Below are 18,286 nucleotides of genomic sequence, written 5' to 3' on the forward strand. Positions count from 1 at the left end.
TACAAAGAAGCAAGTAATGTTTAACAATAATGTACAATATAAGAGGTATTAGACTATTAGTATAACTACCAATACTTACTCAATATATGTTTTCACCTCTGGACAATTTAATAGAATATATATTTGAGCAGCTTGGATTTCATCTTTAGTCATATATCTGGATTTTCCTTTTCCGATAGTTCTACCTGTGCATTTGAATATGCTTAATTTACCCGGTATGTCATCATTAGAGACAAATTCATGCAAGTTGCGTGGAACCTTTCGATGTCTGGTCATTACATGTGCTTCAAAGTAATGAGCAGAAAATGCACTTGCTTCTTCTACCAAGTAAGCATTGCATATTGAACCTTCAACCCTTGCTTTATTTTTAACATTGTTCTTTAACTTTCTCAAGTACCTAGTGTGTGGAAACAAAAATTATATATGTATACTAAGTAATTCATCATGCTAAGGAGTGCGAGTAAATAATTAGTACGTGTACCTCTCAAATGGGTACATCCACCGATATTGTACAGGTCCTGCAATTAATGCCTCATATGCAAGGTGTACTGGTAAATGTTCCATTGAATCAAACAGACTTGGAGGAAAAACTCGTTCAAGCTTACAAAGGATCACAGGAATTTGTTCATTTAACCGTTGCATATCCCCATTAGTAAGTGTAGTTGAGGTGAGTTCTCTAAAGAAATTGCTAAGCTCTGTTATTGGTTGTCAAATATTATTTGGTAAGAACTCTCTGAGAGCTATAGGAAGAATTCGTTGCAAGAAAACATGACAGTCGTGGCTTTTCATACCAAAAAGTCTAAGCTTCCGACTATCAACACATCTCCCTAGATTGGAAACAAATCCGTCAGGGCATTTGAGTGTTTTAAGCCAATCACACAGTATCATCTTCGATTGGTTATCCAAACAATAATATGCTTTTGGATATTTCCCGCTAATTGGATCTTTCTTTAATTCTGGTCTCCTACATATTTCATTTAAATCTTCCCTTAATTTTATATTGTCTTTTGTCTTCCCCTCCACATTCATAACTGTATTAAAAATATTTTCAAATACATTCTTTTCAATGTGCATTACATCAAGATTGTGGCGAATCATATTTGAAGACCAATATGGCAAATCCCATAATATGCTCCGCTTACGCCAACCAGTTCTTTTTGAAAGCCGACAATTTATTTCATGACTGTCAATGTCTATAACCCGCTTCAACCCAATTTGCTCAATTTCTTTTAGCAAGTATCCCCAGTTCTGATTGGTGGCGGTGACTTCGATACACATTTATTTTTAATAAAAGATGTCTTGTTTCGACGGAAAGGGTGGTCGTCAGGCAAGAACTTCCGATGACTATCAAACCATGTTTGTTTACACCCCCTTCGTAATGTAAATGCATCTGTGTTTTCCATACAGTAGAGACATGTAGTGCGTCCTGCTGTGCTCCACCCTGAGAGCATTGAATAAGCAGGGAAGTCACTTATAGTCCAAATTAATGCAGCACGCATAGTAAAATTGTTCTGCTAAAAAGCATAGTAAGTATTCACACCAATTGCCCAAAGTTCTTTCAATTCTTGCACTAATGGCTACATGTACACATCAAGCTTCTCTTTTGGATTCTTGGGACCAGGTATTATAATTGTCAGGAACATGTACTCATCTTTCATACACATACCTGGTGGCAAATTGTATGGAGTTAGTATTACTGGTCATGAAGAATACTGTTGCCCATATTGACCGAATGGTTGAAATCCATCAGTGCAAAGGCCAAGTCTGACATTTCGGGCCTCCAGTGCGAAGGTTGGATGAGTTTGGTTGAAATGCTTCCAAGCAGGAGCATCTGAACAGTGGCGCATCACCCCATCCTCAGTTGCATGGTCATTGTGCCAAGTCATATACTTAGCTGTAACACACGACGCATAAAGTCTTTGCAAACGTGGTGTAATGGGGAAGTAATACATCTTTTTGTATGGTATTTGACTCTTCCCTTTCCCCAAGGTGTGCTTCAGGTGTTTGAACCTTTCATGGTCACAAAATTTGCATCGTGTAAGTTCTTTATCATTTTTCCAATAAATCATACAACCATTCACACAACAATGTAACTTTTATACAGGAAGCCCCAATCCTCGGACTAGTCTCTTTGTTGAGTAAAAGTTGTCCGTCATGACATTGTCACTCGGTAACATCTCCTTCATGAGTTCACAAATCTGATCAAAACACCGTTCTGAGAAATGATGTTCCGCCTTCAGATTTAGTAAACGTGAAACAGCTGATAACTGGGAGTGAGTTTCACATCCAGGCCATAGTTCTTGCTTAGATGCATTTAACATATCATACATTTTCTGTGCAGCCGAGTTTGGCATCTCATATGTATCATTATGCATTACATGACAGCTTGTTGCATCCATGACCATGTCCTCAAAACGATTGAAATTTGGGTGATTAACACTGTCAGAACCATGAGACATGTCTAAATCTGTATCACCATATCTGTCATGCACTTCAGTTTCACCGTGCAAATACCAAACAAGGTAATTTTGCACAAAACCATGCTTCATTAAATGATATTTAACTGTATTTTCATCTTGAAAGCTACGGTTTTGGCACTTAAATCGATTACAAGGACAACGAATCTGATCCCCATTTAAATATTCTGTGCAGGTCTTAGCCTTCTCTATAAATTCATTGATACCCTCTAAATATCTGGGATTCAGTAAACCATCTCTGAGATGGGCATACATCCAACTTCTTTCAGCAGTCATATTAACTACAATAAATATGCTGATATGAAAACAAAAAACTTATAAACCCTATCTTCGAACAGAGCCTGAAAACCAACAATTAAATTGTGCATTATATCTAAATGATAATCTGATAACTACATTCATTTTGGAACAAAATATTAACATAAATTTGAACTTGCCTGATATCAATGGCAGTATCTTCTACTGGAGGGGGAGGTGGCGGGGCAGTATAACCAGGTTGGTTAGGCTGTTAATGAGAAATTATAGCAATCAGTATATGTATTCAGCCATCATCCATATCAAAAGTGCATCATGTTTGGAATATCTACCTATCCAACCACACGTAGTGTAAATTCAAACACATGCACCAAAAAATTTCACAATGCAATTAGATTTCAATTCTATAGTAACTTTGAAAACTTAAAAATGGGACATTCCATGTGAATATTGAACATCAATTCAAATCCAATAAATATCAAGAAAATTTTCTCTTTTTTTACACGACTTTGAGGCCGAATTTATTTATAAATTTGCTGGAAATTGCACCTGCTGGTGCACTTGGCAAGTGCACCAGCAGGTGCAATTTGAAGTGCACTTGCTGGTGCACTTGCCAGTGCACCTGCTGGTGCACTTGGCAGGTGCAATTTGAAGTGCACCTGCTGGTGCACTTGGCAGGTGCAATTTGAAGTGCACCTGCTGGTGCCACTTGCCAGTGCACCAGCAGATGCAATTTGAAGTGCACCTGCTGGTGCAATTTCTTTTTTCTTTTTTACTCTCGTACCTTTTATTTTTTCTTTTTCACTACAATACACCGCAAACAATTGTTTTCAGAAAAATAAAATTCAGTAGAAAATGTTGGCAGAGAGAGAGAGAGAGAGAGAGAGAGAGAGAGAGAGAGGTAATAGAACATGGGGTTTCTTTTTACATTCTTTGCCTTTTGGGTTTTTCTTCTACACTCTCCCTGTTCTATTTCTCTTCTTTTCTGCTGGTGCACTTGCATTGATTTCACATACCTGGGTGTCAGTCTTATTTGACTCAACATGCTCCTATGCCGCAGCAGGAGCAACAGACAGCTTATCCTCCACCTTCGTAGGTTCTAATAACCCAATCACCTCATTGATCAATCTAATTCTATCCTCATTAAGTACCTCCATAGCAGCCCATATTTCCCCACCTTCCTCCCCCAACTGAAATCCAACACACTCCAACAATTCAACTCCTCCTACTGGTGCACTTGCGGGCAATTTCAAGTGCACCCGGCATTAAACAAAGAATTCAAGATACGAAAAGTCCAAAGAACCCGGCATTTCAAGATAAATTAAAATACATCGGAAATCTTTGACCTAAGCTGAACAAAGAGCAGTCCAGTAAAGTACACAGCTTGAACTCTAGATGGAAATTACAAGGAAACTAACAGACTTCAAGAATGGAAGAAGAATGACATCAAATAAATATATATCGTGTTAAAAATGGTAAATGAAGAGATGGATAGGGTACCCGTGGACACTGTCCGTCGAGAAGGAAAAGCTTGGTGAGAGAGACGGGCTCACTCGTGGACAGTGATGCCGAGAAAGGGCGCATTTGTCGGTGGTGGACGGTGGTGGACCGTTGATCGCGGCGGACGAAGGATGCCGGCGGCAGTGAACGACCGAGAGGTTGGACGCAAGCTCAGATTTTCAGAGTGATTTTGATTTGGTAAAATTTTCATTTAGGATGGTGTATTTGGCTCCACAATTCACTAACGGAATGATTAGTCCGTTAGTGAAAAAACGATTACATTAAATAAATAATATATTCACTTACGGATACTTACAGATTTCTAACGGGAAAATGGTCCGTTAGTATTTTACCAACGGACTTCTGACGGATCGTTTCATCCGTTAGTGGACAATACGATACAAATGTTCCGTCGGTGAATCCGTTAGTATCACTAACGGACTTCAATCCATTGGTGAAGTCCGTTAGTGATCTGCTCAATTTTTGTAGTGTTGGATGACAACTACACCATCCCAATCTTGGCTTGCAACAGGTTGAATGAGAAGAATGAGCAGCTGAAGGAACAAGAAAAAAACCTGGATATGTTGTCAAAATGGTAGTTTGAATTCCAACTTAATCTTCCATTTCTCCTTCTTCTTATTGGAAATACAACCCGATCAGCAAAATTCTGAAAGGGTATCTGCAAGAATATTTTAATAGATTTTTTAAGATATAGAATTCACTTTGAATGTTAATATTTATAGACTAAATAAAAGTTTTATTTAATGGGAAAATTAGATTTTAAAAATTTTCACTTATTTTTTATTTATTTTTGATAAAAAAAAGAATGAAAAAAAATGAAAAAACTATTTCATTGATGAAAAGAAAAGATAAAAACGTTTTAAACTATATAGTGAGTTAAAATTTTATATTTTTAATTTTGTTGCAATTACACTTTATATTTTTTTTCAATTAAAATATGATAGTTGCTTCAATTATATCCTACCGTTACTTGTGTCATTAAAAATCTAACGAAATTGTCATATAAGTACTATATGACAATGTCACGTAAACAAATTTTAAAATTAATAGTAAAAAAAATAATATATTTTACTTTTATTGTAATTTCATTCTATATTTTTATTTTTTATCAATTAAACTCGATTCTTTTAATGTCTGACGAAATTTACCTACCCTTATTTTTATAGTTAGAAATTTACAAAATTATCAAGTTACCTTTTTTGCATTATTAAATATATTTAAAAATTATTATTTAATTTTTTAAAATTTTTATTAATAATTTTATAATAATAATTTATTTTCATCTTATTTTAATTAAAATCATTATCAATCGAATTATTTTAATATGTTTAATATATTTACTATTTTATTGTTAAAAAAATAACATTATTAAATATATTAATTATAAAATATTAAAAAATAATTTAATATAATATTTAATATAATTCAGTTTAAAAATATTAAAAATAATAAAGTAATTTTTAAGATGTTTTTTTTTAAATATTAATTAAGTATAATGGTAATCTACAATTTTTTCTAAATTATATTAATATTTAGGGTGAATTTTAAAAAAATAAATAATATATAAATTAAATATTTGATTGCGTAGAGTGACTTGATTAAATGACTAAAAGAATATATATTTTATTTGAAATTATAAATTCAATTTTCATTCTTTTATTTTTTTAAAAAATATATTAATAAAATAAATAATTATCAAAAAAATTTTATATTTTTAATTTTATTATAAGTTTATTTTAAAATTTTAAATTATTATTAATTTTATCCTAAAATTTATTGACGTAACAGATTACCGTAGCATTGATATAATAATTTGGTTAACTTTTAACAGCTCCAATTTTTTAAAAGGTTAAATTTTAATTGGTAAAACAAGAATACATAGTAACTATAATAAAATTAAAAGTATATAATTTTCTTGCAATTAACTCGTCAATTTATATGTTAACTAAAATGTAAAAGATAAAATAGACAATATTGAAATAGTTAAAAAAAAATTATTGCTTTCAAAAAAAAAATATCAGATAAAAAATAATAAAAATCTGAGTTCTTGTATTTATTAAGACTTAATTATTTCATTAAAAGAAAAAATCTCATATTTATCCTTAACTACAAGGACAAGCTCAAATTTGTACAAAATCAAGAATTAACTCCAATTAAACCAAACATTTGTAATTTAACTCATAAATATCCATCTTTTTTATAAGACGAACTTATGTGAGATAGATGCGCTAAAAAAAATATGTTAGCTTCAATTAGAAATAATTTAAAAAAAAAAAAAAAAGAATGTGAGATAGAAAAAGGAATGGTATCTCTGCTAATTCCAGAATTTCAATCTTCAACACAGATTTCCAAACTTATTCATAACAAAAGCATCAATTTAATTCAATTTCCGTTTCATTATAGTATCCTGAATTTGAAGCTCTATGTTTATCAAATTTTTTATCTCTAAAGATATTCATTTCACTTTTTTCAAAATTCAACTATTTTTTAGAGGTAATGATTTGGGTTTTGTAACTTTATTGAGGTAAAAGAAGAAGAGGAGGTGGTGGTGATTTGTATTCTGTATTTTAAGAGGATGGAAGAGGAGAAAGAGGTGGGATAGTTCAATGGACATTAATTAGAGCTAATTATTGATTTTGGGCAAACTTAAACTTATTTCCATAGTTCAAAGCCAAATATGAGATTTCTTCTTTCGTTAATTGAGCTAAGATTTTCAACTGTAGTTTGATCATTGAACTAATAAATGGGTCAATGACTAAAATTTAACTACAATACTACATTTTTAAATAATTATTATAAAACTAATAATAATACTTTACATATTATTATAATATAAAATGAAAAATAAATAATAATTTTGAAATAATTAAAAAAGAAAATGTAGATAAACTCGACTTGAGCTTGCAGATTATGAGGCTCTTTAGGTGAAGGCGCTCCTCGTGGTAAAATCTTGATGGCTCTCTTTGACCTGTGCAAGCTTTTTCAATTAAAAAATCAAACCGATTACTCTATTCAAATCCGGCTGGATTGTCTTAATCGCCCGGTTTCCCAGCTGATTCCTACTTAGAGTTTGATTGATTAAATAGGATCAGACCGGACCAGACGAGACCTTGTTACCAATTAAATCATCTAACTAACCCGTCCAATTTGGTTTTCACAAAACTATGAAATGCGCATTTACACAAATTATACTCCCTCCGTCTAAGTAATATTTCCTTGTATAATATATTTTCACTAATGATAATGCCTCGTGATTGTACAACCGTTGGATGCTGATATAGAACAATGTTTGAACTTGTATAGGTTTTTATTTATGGACGTACACGAGCCCAATGATTTTGAATTACATGCATCTCAAGAGAAACAAAACTAAAACTTCTAAGCCCAGAGGGCAAGTATGGACATTGCAGTAGAGCCAACAGTTAGAGCAATGAAAGATGTCTTCTTCAACCATGGAGTAGAATTCATCAACTTGTTATGGAAAAAATCAAGAGCTATGAGATCAACAAGACCCATGTATATAAGTATGCCCGAAGATAGGGACCCCAATAATCCTTCCATAATCAAGGCATTTGGATTATTGTCATCATACCCTGTCAATGAAAACACAATCATCCCTAACACTATCCCTAATGGTGTTGTTACTGAGAACATGAAGCACATGTAGGCCACTGTTCCAAAGCTAAATCCTGCCTGCAATTCCCAAATTATCTCATTGTTATATGTGTAGCTAAACGATTGCATATAAAGATATTTGATTTTGCTTCTCAAACATAATTCAAGAGCATCATAAGAATAAAGTTAGCAAACAAAGTGCTCCGTTTCACTTCTGTTTTATTATGTGCATGCTTTAGTTTATAAAGATTGCAATTTCGACAAATGAAGATCCAAGTTCATGTAGGCCATTTGCTTCTAGACGTTGAAGGGACAGTTTTTCTCATTCCAAGTTCAACTTAAGTTTGAAATGAGCTTCCAAGTGTTTTGTTTGCTACCTCCAATTACGAAGGTGAACTGATTGGAAGAAAGAAAATATCTTCAGTAATAAATATTTCAGTTGAAGTGTGATTGGGGACTATATTTGAGTGTGGAGTTTGACTACTGGGAAATGGAGAGAAATAAGTTATGGGAATTTGGTGTTTTTTTGCTTGGTACTAGAGAAAACACTGACGTTTGACTTAACCTATAGCTGTTCTTTGTTTTCTCTTGCATCACAATGAGATAACTGTGGCAATCCATTATAGTTGTGTATTTTGTGATTCTAAGCATTAGAGAAGTTGAATTATTATTATAATTATGATATTTTATACTATTATGCTATGCTCGACAAAACATAAATACACAATGTAATATAATGAGAAATGCAATGTAATTATCATTCCACTTCCATATTAGTTGCAAAATAAAAATATTTGCAATACAAATTTGTCATGCTCACAAGATTTCAAAGACTCTGAAAGTATTATAAGAATTAAAAGAAATAAAAGGATAAACAAGTTCCCATGAAATTTCAAGGCAAAGGAATGGATTTTAAGAATTAAGAGCATAATAATCATATTTAGAAAATATTTTTGACGTCAAAAGAAGAATAAATTGCATCCCCTCAACTTTTTATGATCACTTTGAAAATGCCCTATTAATAGCCTTATAGTTTTTTGTACTAAAAGATGTATCTTAGTTGATCTAAGCAGGAAAATAATTGGCTTGGAATGTGTAATTATATTGTGATAGATGAAAGATCTCTTTCCACATATTGGGTTGCGACTTGAGAGTATTGAGAGGGAAAGGGTAATGATGGCTAAATTGAAAAAGAGGGAGCTTTTACTTCAGTTTTGATCCCTTAAATAAAATACCATTTTTATCTCTTACTTTTAAATTTCAAGGTTGATAGAATAATTTAATTTGAAATCTCTAGATTTAATATATCATTAGAATCAACTTTTTTAGGTAGTGAATTTTAAGACTACTAAATAATTTCATTAAAAAAATCTCATTTTAAATATTATAATGGAGAACATTTAGATTTTCTTTTAAAATGAGATCTAGTTGTGAATTATTAAAATCGATAAGGGTTTTAGCGATTTATCCTTGAATATTACAATTAACTGTTGAATTTTGGTAATATCAAAATAAAAAACTTTATCTTCTGTAAATAAAAAATATATATATCATTCTTCCCAAACAAACATCCAGATACCGACACAAATTAAATTAATAAAAAGTAAAGAAAATCAAAAAGGTAAAGACATACCTGAGCAATGCAGCCACCGAGGCCCATCCCTTCGAAGATCTGGTGAAACGCAAGAGCAGCAACAAGAGGCCTAATAGTGCACTGATTCTGTGACATACCCATAGTTACTCCAATTATCACCGAGTGAAATATAATCCCAATTTCCAAAACCTGTGAAACCAATCTCTGCTTTAGCTTCATCAAATCTTCCTCCCCTCCTTTCTCACCCAATTCAACTTTGGACAATTCTCCCACCTTCTTTCCCACAATTTCCTCCTGTGTCCCAACCGGAGTATACTCCACACTCTGTTTCATCTCCCCGCCATGACCATGACTATGCTCCACATGCGCACTTGCGGTTAAATCCACGAATAAAGCAAGCAAAGCGCCAATCAAGGTAACCAATCCCGCAAAAGGGAAGTCCTTCCAAGGATGTTTAGAAGCCACCTGACAATCGGAGAGAGCATCATAAGCATCAGGAAGAACGTGAACCAAAGAGGTGGACAAGATTACACCGGCAGCAAAGCACTTAATCACAAGAATCGCCTTGTCGTAAAGAGGCTTGCCATGAAAATATCGAGCTAGGAGTACAGGAGAAGAGATGCCCAAAACGCTGGTAAAGAATATTATAAGGACAGAGATTAGCTTCAGATGGGTAGCCGCCTTGCTGTCCCGGCAGCTGAGGGCTCTAGCCGTGTCGGTAACGCAAACGGGTGATACTGCCATGGAAAAAGAGAGAACACGAGGGGTGTTTGTTCTAGGGATTGGGAAGGACGAGAGGAGGAAAGACTCGGCGAGTCTATAATGAAGATGACTGTGAGAGAGAGGTTTGAAAAGCAGTGAGGTTTTCTCTGGACCCACCAATTGAATGGACTCTTCTGTTGTTCAAAGTGTGATGCGTAGGATTACCATCTCTTCACTATTCTTTTTTATTTACTTTTTCATTGGGATGCGCATTAATTGTTTTCTATTTTAATCAGAAATACGCTTTAATTCTATTTTTTCAAAGAAATACGGCTTTAATGGTTTGGTAGCAGCTATTTCTTATCGGGTAGTGAATGACATTCTATTCAACTAAACGTGACTTATGTATAATATGAATCGAGTATTTGTTTTATATAAAGATACAGTATAATATTTCTAAAAGAGAAAAAGGGCGAAAGAGCTCATAAAAGAAAAAAGTCAAAAAAGAACGTTGATTGTGTTTAAATGTTAGAGATGTATGCCAGTTTTTCTTTTCGATTTCGTTTGTTCTTTTTTATTGTGTGTTGTAGTAATCTGTTTTTCTTTATTTTTGGGTAAAAAACAGATTTTTTATTTTTTACTATTATCCTGCTTTGTTTCTCTTTCGCAATATCAGGATGTGTGGCTTATTGTTTTGTTTTCGTTTTGTGTATTTTATTTTGGTATATTTTAGGTTTTCAGTATTAATTTGCGAGGGAGTCATATTTTTCTGGACCTGTGTTTCTGTTTTTGGTGGTTTCTGTTACGGTGACTAGATGGAGATTTCTTTACATATGATGTCGACATCTTTCGAGATTATACCAATGTGTTCGGTGGCTAATACTTTCTTTATTTAGGTTGAGCTCTATACATCTCCTTGCATTGTTTTTATTGGTTCAAATTAAAAAAATTAATCAAATCGAATTAATTTAAAATTTTAATTTAAATTTTCATTTTTTTTAATTTATTTTTTAATTTTAAAAATTTTAATTTTTTCAATTTAATTTTAATATGAAAAAATCAGTAAAATTAAATTAAATCGATTAGTGAACAAGAGTATATTATTTTTTATAATATAAGAAGATTAGACTATAATTAAAATTGAAATACTTTAATTTTATTTTAGAATACTAAAAATAAGATATAAAAAGTCTATTAAAAAATCTAACCGATCAAATCAAATCGAATCAAATTAGATCAGTTTAATTCAAATCGATTTTTATTCAAAATCAAATCAATTTGATTTTTATAAATAATAAAATTTTAATTTTCAATTCGATTTAATTTTAAATCAACCTTACAAAATACTCAACCCTACCTGTTAGTGGCCTCTTTTCTCTGACTGTCTGTTTCATGGTGATTTTCTTTCTATAATTGTCATTCTGCTGGTTTTTGTTTTGCTTGATTTTGGATCCGCGTTGATCGGTATACGGTTGGTTCCTGGCGATGCACGATCGGTCAATGGCGATGCTAAGCCAGGGCGGTGACCTTTCATTTTATAATCTTGCGTGGTGACCTTTCATTTTTCTGGCTCTTATTAGTTTGTGTGTACCTACAATGAGGTGGGGTTGAATTGATTTGATTTATTTATTTGATTGGTTTGATTTTGAATCGATTAGTTTTCTTTAGTTTTCTTTAAATTTCAGAGTTTATTTTGTTTTGAATTGGGCAATTGGTGTTTTCTTTTGTAACTCTCTTTATATCTGGCTCACTATAAAAAAAAAACGCCGAACTTAATTAGAGGATTTATTGGTAAATAAAGAAATATAGGTGAATAAGTTGTGAATTTAATTTTAGAAAATATAATAAATTCAGGTTTTAAAAATTGAAGTTAAATAATTAATTTTCACGAAGCTGGAAATCTGAAAGTAATCATTTTTAAATATTAAAATTTATTATTAAAAATAAAATAGAATGCAACACTGAAAACTTTTTAATTAAGATTTTTTTATGAGAACTCTATCAAATAGAAGCTAATTAATTTATTTTAGACTTAATTAGAATAATTAAAAGATATTAATATTCAAAATTATAGTAATTAAATAATATATTATTTTATATTATTAAAATTTCAATAATTAAATATTATAAATATTTAAAGTTAAAATAAGTGGATTAATTCTTTTTATTGACGAGTGTAAAAATAAATATTAAAATAATGAATTTTATCAAAATAAAATAAGATACAGATAATTCATTTGGCCACACGCGCGTGAGCATACATTGACTGTGACCAACTTTTTCGCAATGTTTTTGTGCTTACATTGTTTACTGGTGTTCATATTCAAAAACGACGAAATTTTATTTTTTCTATATTTCACGTTTTTTTATAATAAAAATTTTAAATAAAATTATGTATAATTTTATGTTTAAAAAAATAAAAATTATTTCAATTAAAAAAATGAATTCTTTTATTTTAAATAAAAAATAATAAAAATTAAATTTTTATAAAAAATTTTATTCCAAATAAAATATACAAGTTATAAATCCAAAACCCAAAATACAATAAAATTTAAATGCCAAATTTTGAATTTGTTATTTGGAGAGAAAAAGGAGCGAAATGTAAAAAAAAAAAATGTTAACCTTTTGAGAATGGATATGAACAAATGAAAGAAGGTTATATATATTGCCAAAACGTAAACAAATGAGAATGAATATAATATAAAAAAAATGAAATGACTTATTTAATTTAGCTTTTAAAACTCGCAGGTTTTCTTTTTAAAAAAAAAATTTGAGGATTGATTTTTAAAAAAATTAAAGACTTATTTGATTATTAAATCAAGATTAAGGGTCTAAATAGATATTTTTATATTATTTATTATTTTATTTAAACTATTCTTAAATATTTAAATAACTCATTCAATTTGATGAAAATTGAAATAACTTTGGCTTCGCTAGACTTAAAATTTGTATCACAAGTTAAAGATCGGCTGTTTATTTATTTAAGTATTTATATTTATTGAGCTAAATACATAAATATATGTTATTAAGTTGTAATTGATTACGTCAATCACGTTTCTTTCTCAAATTTCTAGATTTGTTTATAGTTTTCATTAATGATGGCACTATATTAATTTTGTTTTTCCCTTTTAAATTATCATATTTTCTATGAGTAGAGTATACATTTTAATTATCATTTTAAAGCATTGAAAATTCTAAATTCACTTACAACATAATAATGATGAATTTCGCTGAAATCACAATACATATACAACGGAAACTGAAGGGTTCACGTCAGGACATTCAGTCTGATTAGATTATCGAAAATCCATCCATCACAATATGCAGATCAGACTTTCTACACTTTCGACCTTACCAATGCCCAGAATATGCAAGCCGACCTATCAATAATCGGAGCAAGCAAAATGATCTCTTTAAAATATATAGATTTTACTTAGAGTCATAATTGCACATACAGTAGAACTGACATAAAAAACATGCGTGATAGACAGAGTATAGGTGAAGTAACTCGACATTTATTAGTCGATTGCCCGCCAAATCCATAAGGAAGTTTCTAAGCCATACTGCTTCCTTGGCTACCTTAGAGTTTGCCACATATTCAGCTTCCATGGTAGAGTCAGCAACACAAGTTTGCTTAATACTCCTCCAACTTATGGCTCCACCTCCCAAGAGAAAAACATATAAGAGGTAGATTTTCGAGAGTCCTATCAGACTGAAATTCTAAATCTATATACCCAATGGGTATAAGATCTTTTGACTGGAAAACCAACATATAATCTCTAATCCTTTTTAAGTACTTGATTATATGTTTAACTGCAGTCCAATGTTCTTGCCCAGGGTTAGACTGAAATCTGCTAATCATGCCAACAACAAAACAAATATCAAGTCTAGTACACAACATTGCATACATGAGGCTTCCTACTGTAGAAGCATAAGGAACTGCCTTCATACTCTCTATCTCTTCAGATGTCATACGACATTGATCCTTAGATAGAGTGATTCCATGTCTGAAAGGAAGAAAACCCTTCTTAGAATCCTGCATGCTGAAACGAGCAAGTATAGTATAAATATAAAGTGCATGTGACAAGCCAATCATCCTTTTCTTGCGATCTTGCATAAACTTGATCTCAAGAATATGAGCAGCTTCTCCCAAGTCCTTCATATCAAAATGCTCAGACAACCAGTCCTTGATAGAAGTTAACATACCAATACAATTTTCTATAAGCAGAATATCATCCACATATAATACTAGAAACACAACTTTCTTACCATTTTACTTCTTATATACATAAGACTCATCATGTAACCGGCGCTAGGATCCAGGTCGGCATAAGGCCGCCGGGACCCGTAGCAAGCCTAACATTCATCCTGTAAACCTGTTTAATCCCATACATGATCAACACATACATAAAAATTTTGAACTGTTCCTTACATTCATTCATTCTTTCATTCTTTCACCAAACTCAACCTGTGCATGCACTAGACATAACCATAATCATTAACCCACACTGGAGTCTCAACAATGCTCTAATGGGGTAACATACATACATTAAGTTTGGTTTTCACTAATCATCATTAAACATTAAGATCATGTACTAGAAAGGGATTAACATAATACTATGGTCAAGCACATCTCTAAACCTTCATAAGCATTATTACATAACATTTCTATATCATACTTTTACATGACTGTACTCAACATAACATAACATAACATCATTTATCATGTCCACACTAGCTATTACATGACCATGACTTCATTACTCTTGCGGACCTCCTGGTCTACCCTGTACCTGCAAACCTGGGGGTTAAGGGAGAGGGGTGAGCTACTAGAGCCCAGTGAGCAGAATAATAAAACATAGTATTTAAAACATATGATATCATGGAATGCATCACAGCATAAACATTTCACATCAAGGATGAACTTGTCACCACTTAGCCCTCCATACAGTCTAATCATGCCAGGGGCGTAGTGCAGGCACACCTGGACTTCCATAGCATAACATACATATCCATTCATGCCGGGGGCGTAGTGCAGGCTCACCCGGACTTCCATAGTCTATCATACCATATAAGGGCTAATGGATCATTCAACATTCATCCACATCAACAACATAAAGTGCAATGCGACATATTCGTGAATTCTAATGCAAGCACCCTAATATATCTCATGGCATTCATGATGCGTGAATCATGCTAAAACGTTCATTATTTACTTTGAAATCATAGAGAGTTATTCCACTCACCTTTGGCTAGCTCTGACAAGACTCGAAAGCAGCTATCTCACTGCTGGGGTCCTCGGTTCCTCGGGTCCGAACCTACACAGGTGGACTCAAATGAGGGACCTAACAAACATGAACATGACTATAAAATACTCCCCAAAAACCCCCTAAAACACCTTAAAACAATCATGGAAATCATGCAAAGGAGGGCTGAACATGGCACTTTCGGCAGCAGGTTCGGCGGCCGAAAGGCCCTCCAGAGCCGAAAGTCATGCACCTTCGACGGCACTTTCGGCGGCCGAAGGTTCCCTCCAGAGACGAAACTCATGCATGTTCGGCGGCACCTTCGGCGGCCAAAACTCCCTTCCAGGGCTGAAAGTCCACTTTCGGGGGCAGGGTTCGGCAGCCGATACATGCTACCACAGGCAGGTTCGGCGGCCGAAAGAGCCTTTGGCTGCCGAACCTGGTTTCTCCCAAAGGGCAGAAACTCAGTTCCAACATGCACAAACGCCTCCCAACTCATTCAAACATGCATTTTCCTATTCTACAACATGCATACTCAAGCATACAAGCTCCTAGGGGCTTCAAACTATCTTAAACCCCATCTACAACATACCAAACATGCATAACCAACATATATTGTTCAAAAACGCACAGTAAAACCATAAACTTCATATAAACCTACACATGCATTTCTACCCCATAAAACCTCTTAAAACTTACTTAAAACATGCAAGGAACTATGGATCTACTCTTACCTCTTGTAGAACGAGAGGAGAGACGATCCAACTCGGAGATGGGAGAGATCTCAACTCTTTGGTCTCCAAGCTTCCAAAACTCGCTCTTTTTGCTCAAATCTCTTCAAATCAACATAAAGCTTGTTAAAACATGAAAGATCGGAGGAAAAACATCAAAAACGAACCATAAGAGAGCATGAACTCACCGTGGCCGAAAATGGGGAGAAAACTCTCCCGTTTCGGCTATGGAGCTCTTATATAGGGCTGGCAGACCACCTTTCGGCAGCCGAACGTACCCCCACATCTCATGCAAGTTCGGCGGCCGAACATGAGGTTCGGCGGCCGAACCTTTGAGACTTGCGGAAGCCTAGCTTGCCCCCCTAAACTATCCAATGTTCGGCAGCCGAACTTGAGGTTCGACGGCCGAACCTGGAAATGCCTCCTTGGTCCTTTTTCTTTTAAAACTCAATTTTCTTTTTGCTTAAAACCATAAAATACATTAAAACATTTATGAAAACATGCATTTACCCTTCTAGAGGTTTCCGACATCCGAGATTCCACCGGACGGTAGGAATTCCGATACCGGAGTCTAGCCGGGTATTACATTCTTCCCCCCTTAAGAACATTCGTCCCCGAATGTTCACCAAACAAACATAGCAAGGCACAAAACATAAACATTCATACAAAGCACAAACATAGACATTCATACTAAGCACATAAAAACTCACCTTAAAAGAGATGAGGATATTGCCGGAGCATAGACTCCCGTGTCTCCCAGGTACACTCTTCAATGTTGTGGTGATTCCAAAGGACTTTCACCATCGGAATTTCCTTGTTCCTTAGCTTTCTGATCTGGGCGTCTAGGATCCGTACTGGCTGCTCAACATAGGTGAGATCCTCTTGGATCTCCACATCAGGCTCACTGAGAACCTTGCCCGGATCCGATACGAACTTTCTCAACATAGAAACATGGAAAACCGGATGGATTCTCTCCATCGAAGCAGGCAAGTCCAGCTTATACGATACATTCCCAATCTTATGCAAGACTTCAAAGGGTCCGATGTACCGTGGAGCTAGCTTACCCTTCTTCCCAAACCGAATCACCCCTTTCATCGGAGACACTCTGAGCAATACCAAATCCCCCTCCTGAAACTCTACTTGCCTTCTGCGGATGTCTGCATAACTCTTCTGTCTGCTTGCAGCAGTCTTGATTCTTTCTCTGATTATGGGCACCACTCTGCTGGTGATCTCTACTAGCTCAGACCCTGCCAAGGCCTTTTCTCCAACTTCTTCCCAACAGACAGGCGGCCTGCACTTCCTTCCATACAAAGCTTCATAGGGGGCCATCCCTATACTAGCATGATGGCTGTTATTGTAGGCAAACTCCACTAAAGGTAGATGCTGCCTCCAAGAACCGCCAAAATCCAGCACACACATTCTGAGCATATCCTCTATTGTCTGGATGGTCCTCTCATATTGTCCGTCCGTTTGTGGATGGAAAGCAGTGCTAAAATCCAACCTGGTACCCATAGCGTTCTGCAGACTCCGCCAAAACCTGGAGGTGAACTGGGGCTCTCTATCAGACACTATTGAAACAGGAACCCCATGCAGCCTGACGATCTCATCAACATACACCTGCGCTAACTTGTCCACAGAATAGCCACTCCTGACAGGGATGAAGTGAGCAGATTTGGTCAGTCTGTCCACAATCACCCCTATGGAGTACAATCTGTTGGACGCTGCCGGTAGCCCCACCACGAAGTCCATAGCTATATTCTCCCATTTCCACTCTGGAATAGGTAGTGGGTTAAGCATTCCAGCCGGCTTCTGATGTTCCAGCTTCACCCTCTGACACACTTCGCAGGCTGACACAAACTGTGCCACTTCTCTTTTCATAGCTGGCCACCAATAAACCTTCTTCAAATCTTGATACATCTTGGTGGCTCCAGGGTGAACGCTGTATCTGGCATTATGAGCCTCTCTCATAATGTCTCCCTTCAGCCTTACGTCATCTGGTACACACAATCTGCTCCCATAGTGGAGGATCCCCTTACTGTCAAATCTGAACTCACTGTCTTTGCCTGACTGAACAGTCCTGGCAATCTTCACTAACTCTGGGTCCTCATGCTGTTTCTAAGCCACCTGCTCCAGAAACACGGGTGC

The 18,286-nt window shown here is 34.5% G+C and overlaps 1 protein-coding gene across 1 annotated transcript; it reads right to left on the reverse strand.

The window, feature by feature from the left end:
• Positions 1–7,533: 7,533 nt before the first annotated feature.
• Positions 7,534–10,330, reverse strand: LOC110606974 (zinc transporter 6, chloroplastic). Its single transcript, XM_021746008.2, has 2 exons — positions 9,502–10,330; positions 7,534–7,946 (listed from the first exon to the last, which is right to left on the reverse strand). The coding sequence occupies exons 1-2, from the start codon at positions 10,204–10,206 to the stop codon at positions 7,632–7,634; spliced, it is 1,020 nt and encodes a 339-aa protein (XP_021601700.1). The 5' UTR covers positions 10,207–10,330; the 3' UTR covers positions 7,534–7,631.
• Between the last annotated feature and the right edge of the window lie 7,956 nt (positions 10,331–18,286).

Source organism: Manihot esculenta, chromosome 18 (genome assembly GCF_001659605.2).
Source record: "Manihot esculenta cultivar AM560-2 chromosome 18, M.esculenta_v8, whole genome shotgun sequence".
Classification (NCBI taxonomy): domain Eukaryota; kingdom Viridiplantae; phylum Streptophyta; class Magnoliopsida; order Malpighiales; family Euphorbiaceae; genus Manihot; species Manihot esculenta.

What these genes read in the sequence shown, in the direction of transcription:
- LOC110606974 (XM_021746008.2), bottom strand. Translation starts at nt 10,206, where the DNA reads ATGGCAGTATCACCCGTTTGCGTTACCGACACGGCTAGAGCCCTCAGC. An exon ending in TCGGTGGCTGCATTGCTCAG is followed by an intron (nt 7,947 to 9,501) that starts GTATGTCTTTAC and finishes TGGGAATTGCAG; the next exon opens with GCAGGATTTAGCTTTGGAAC.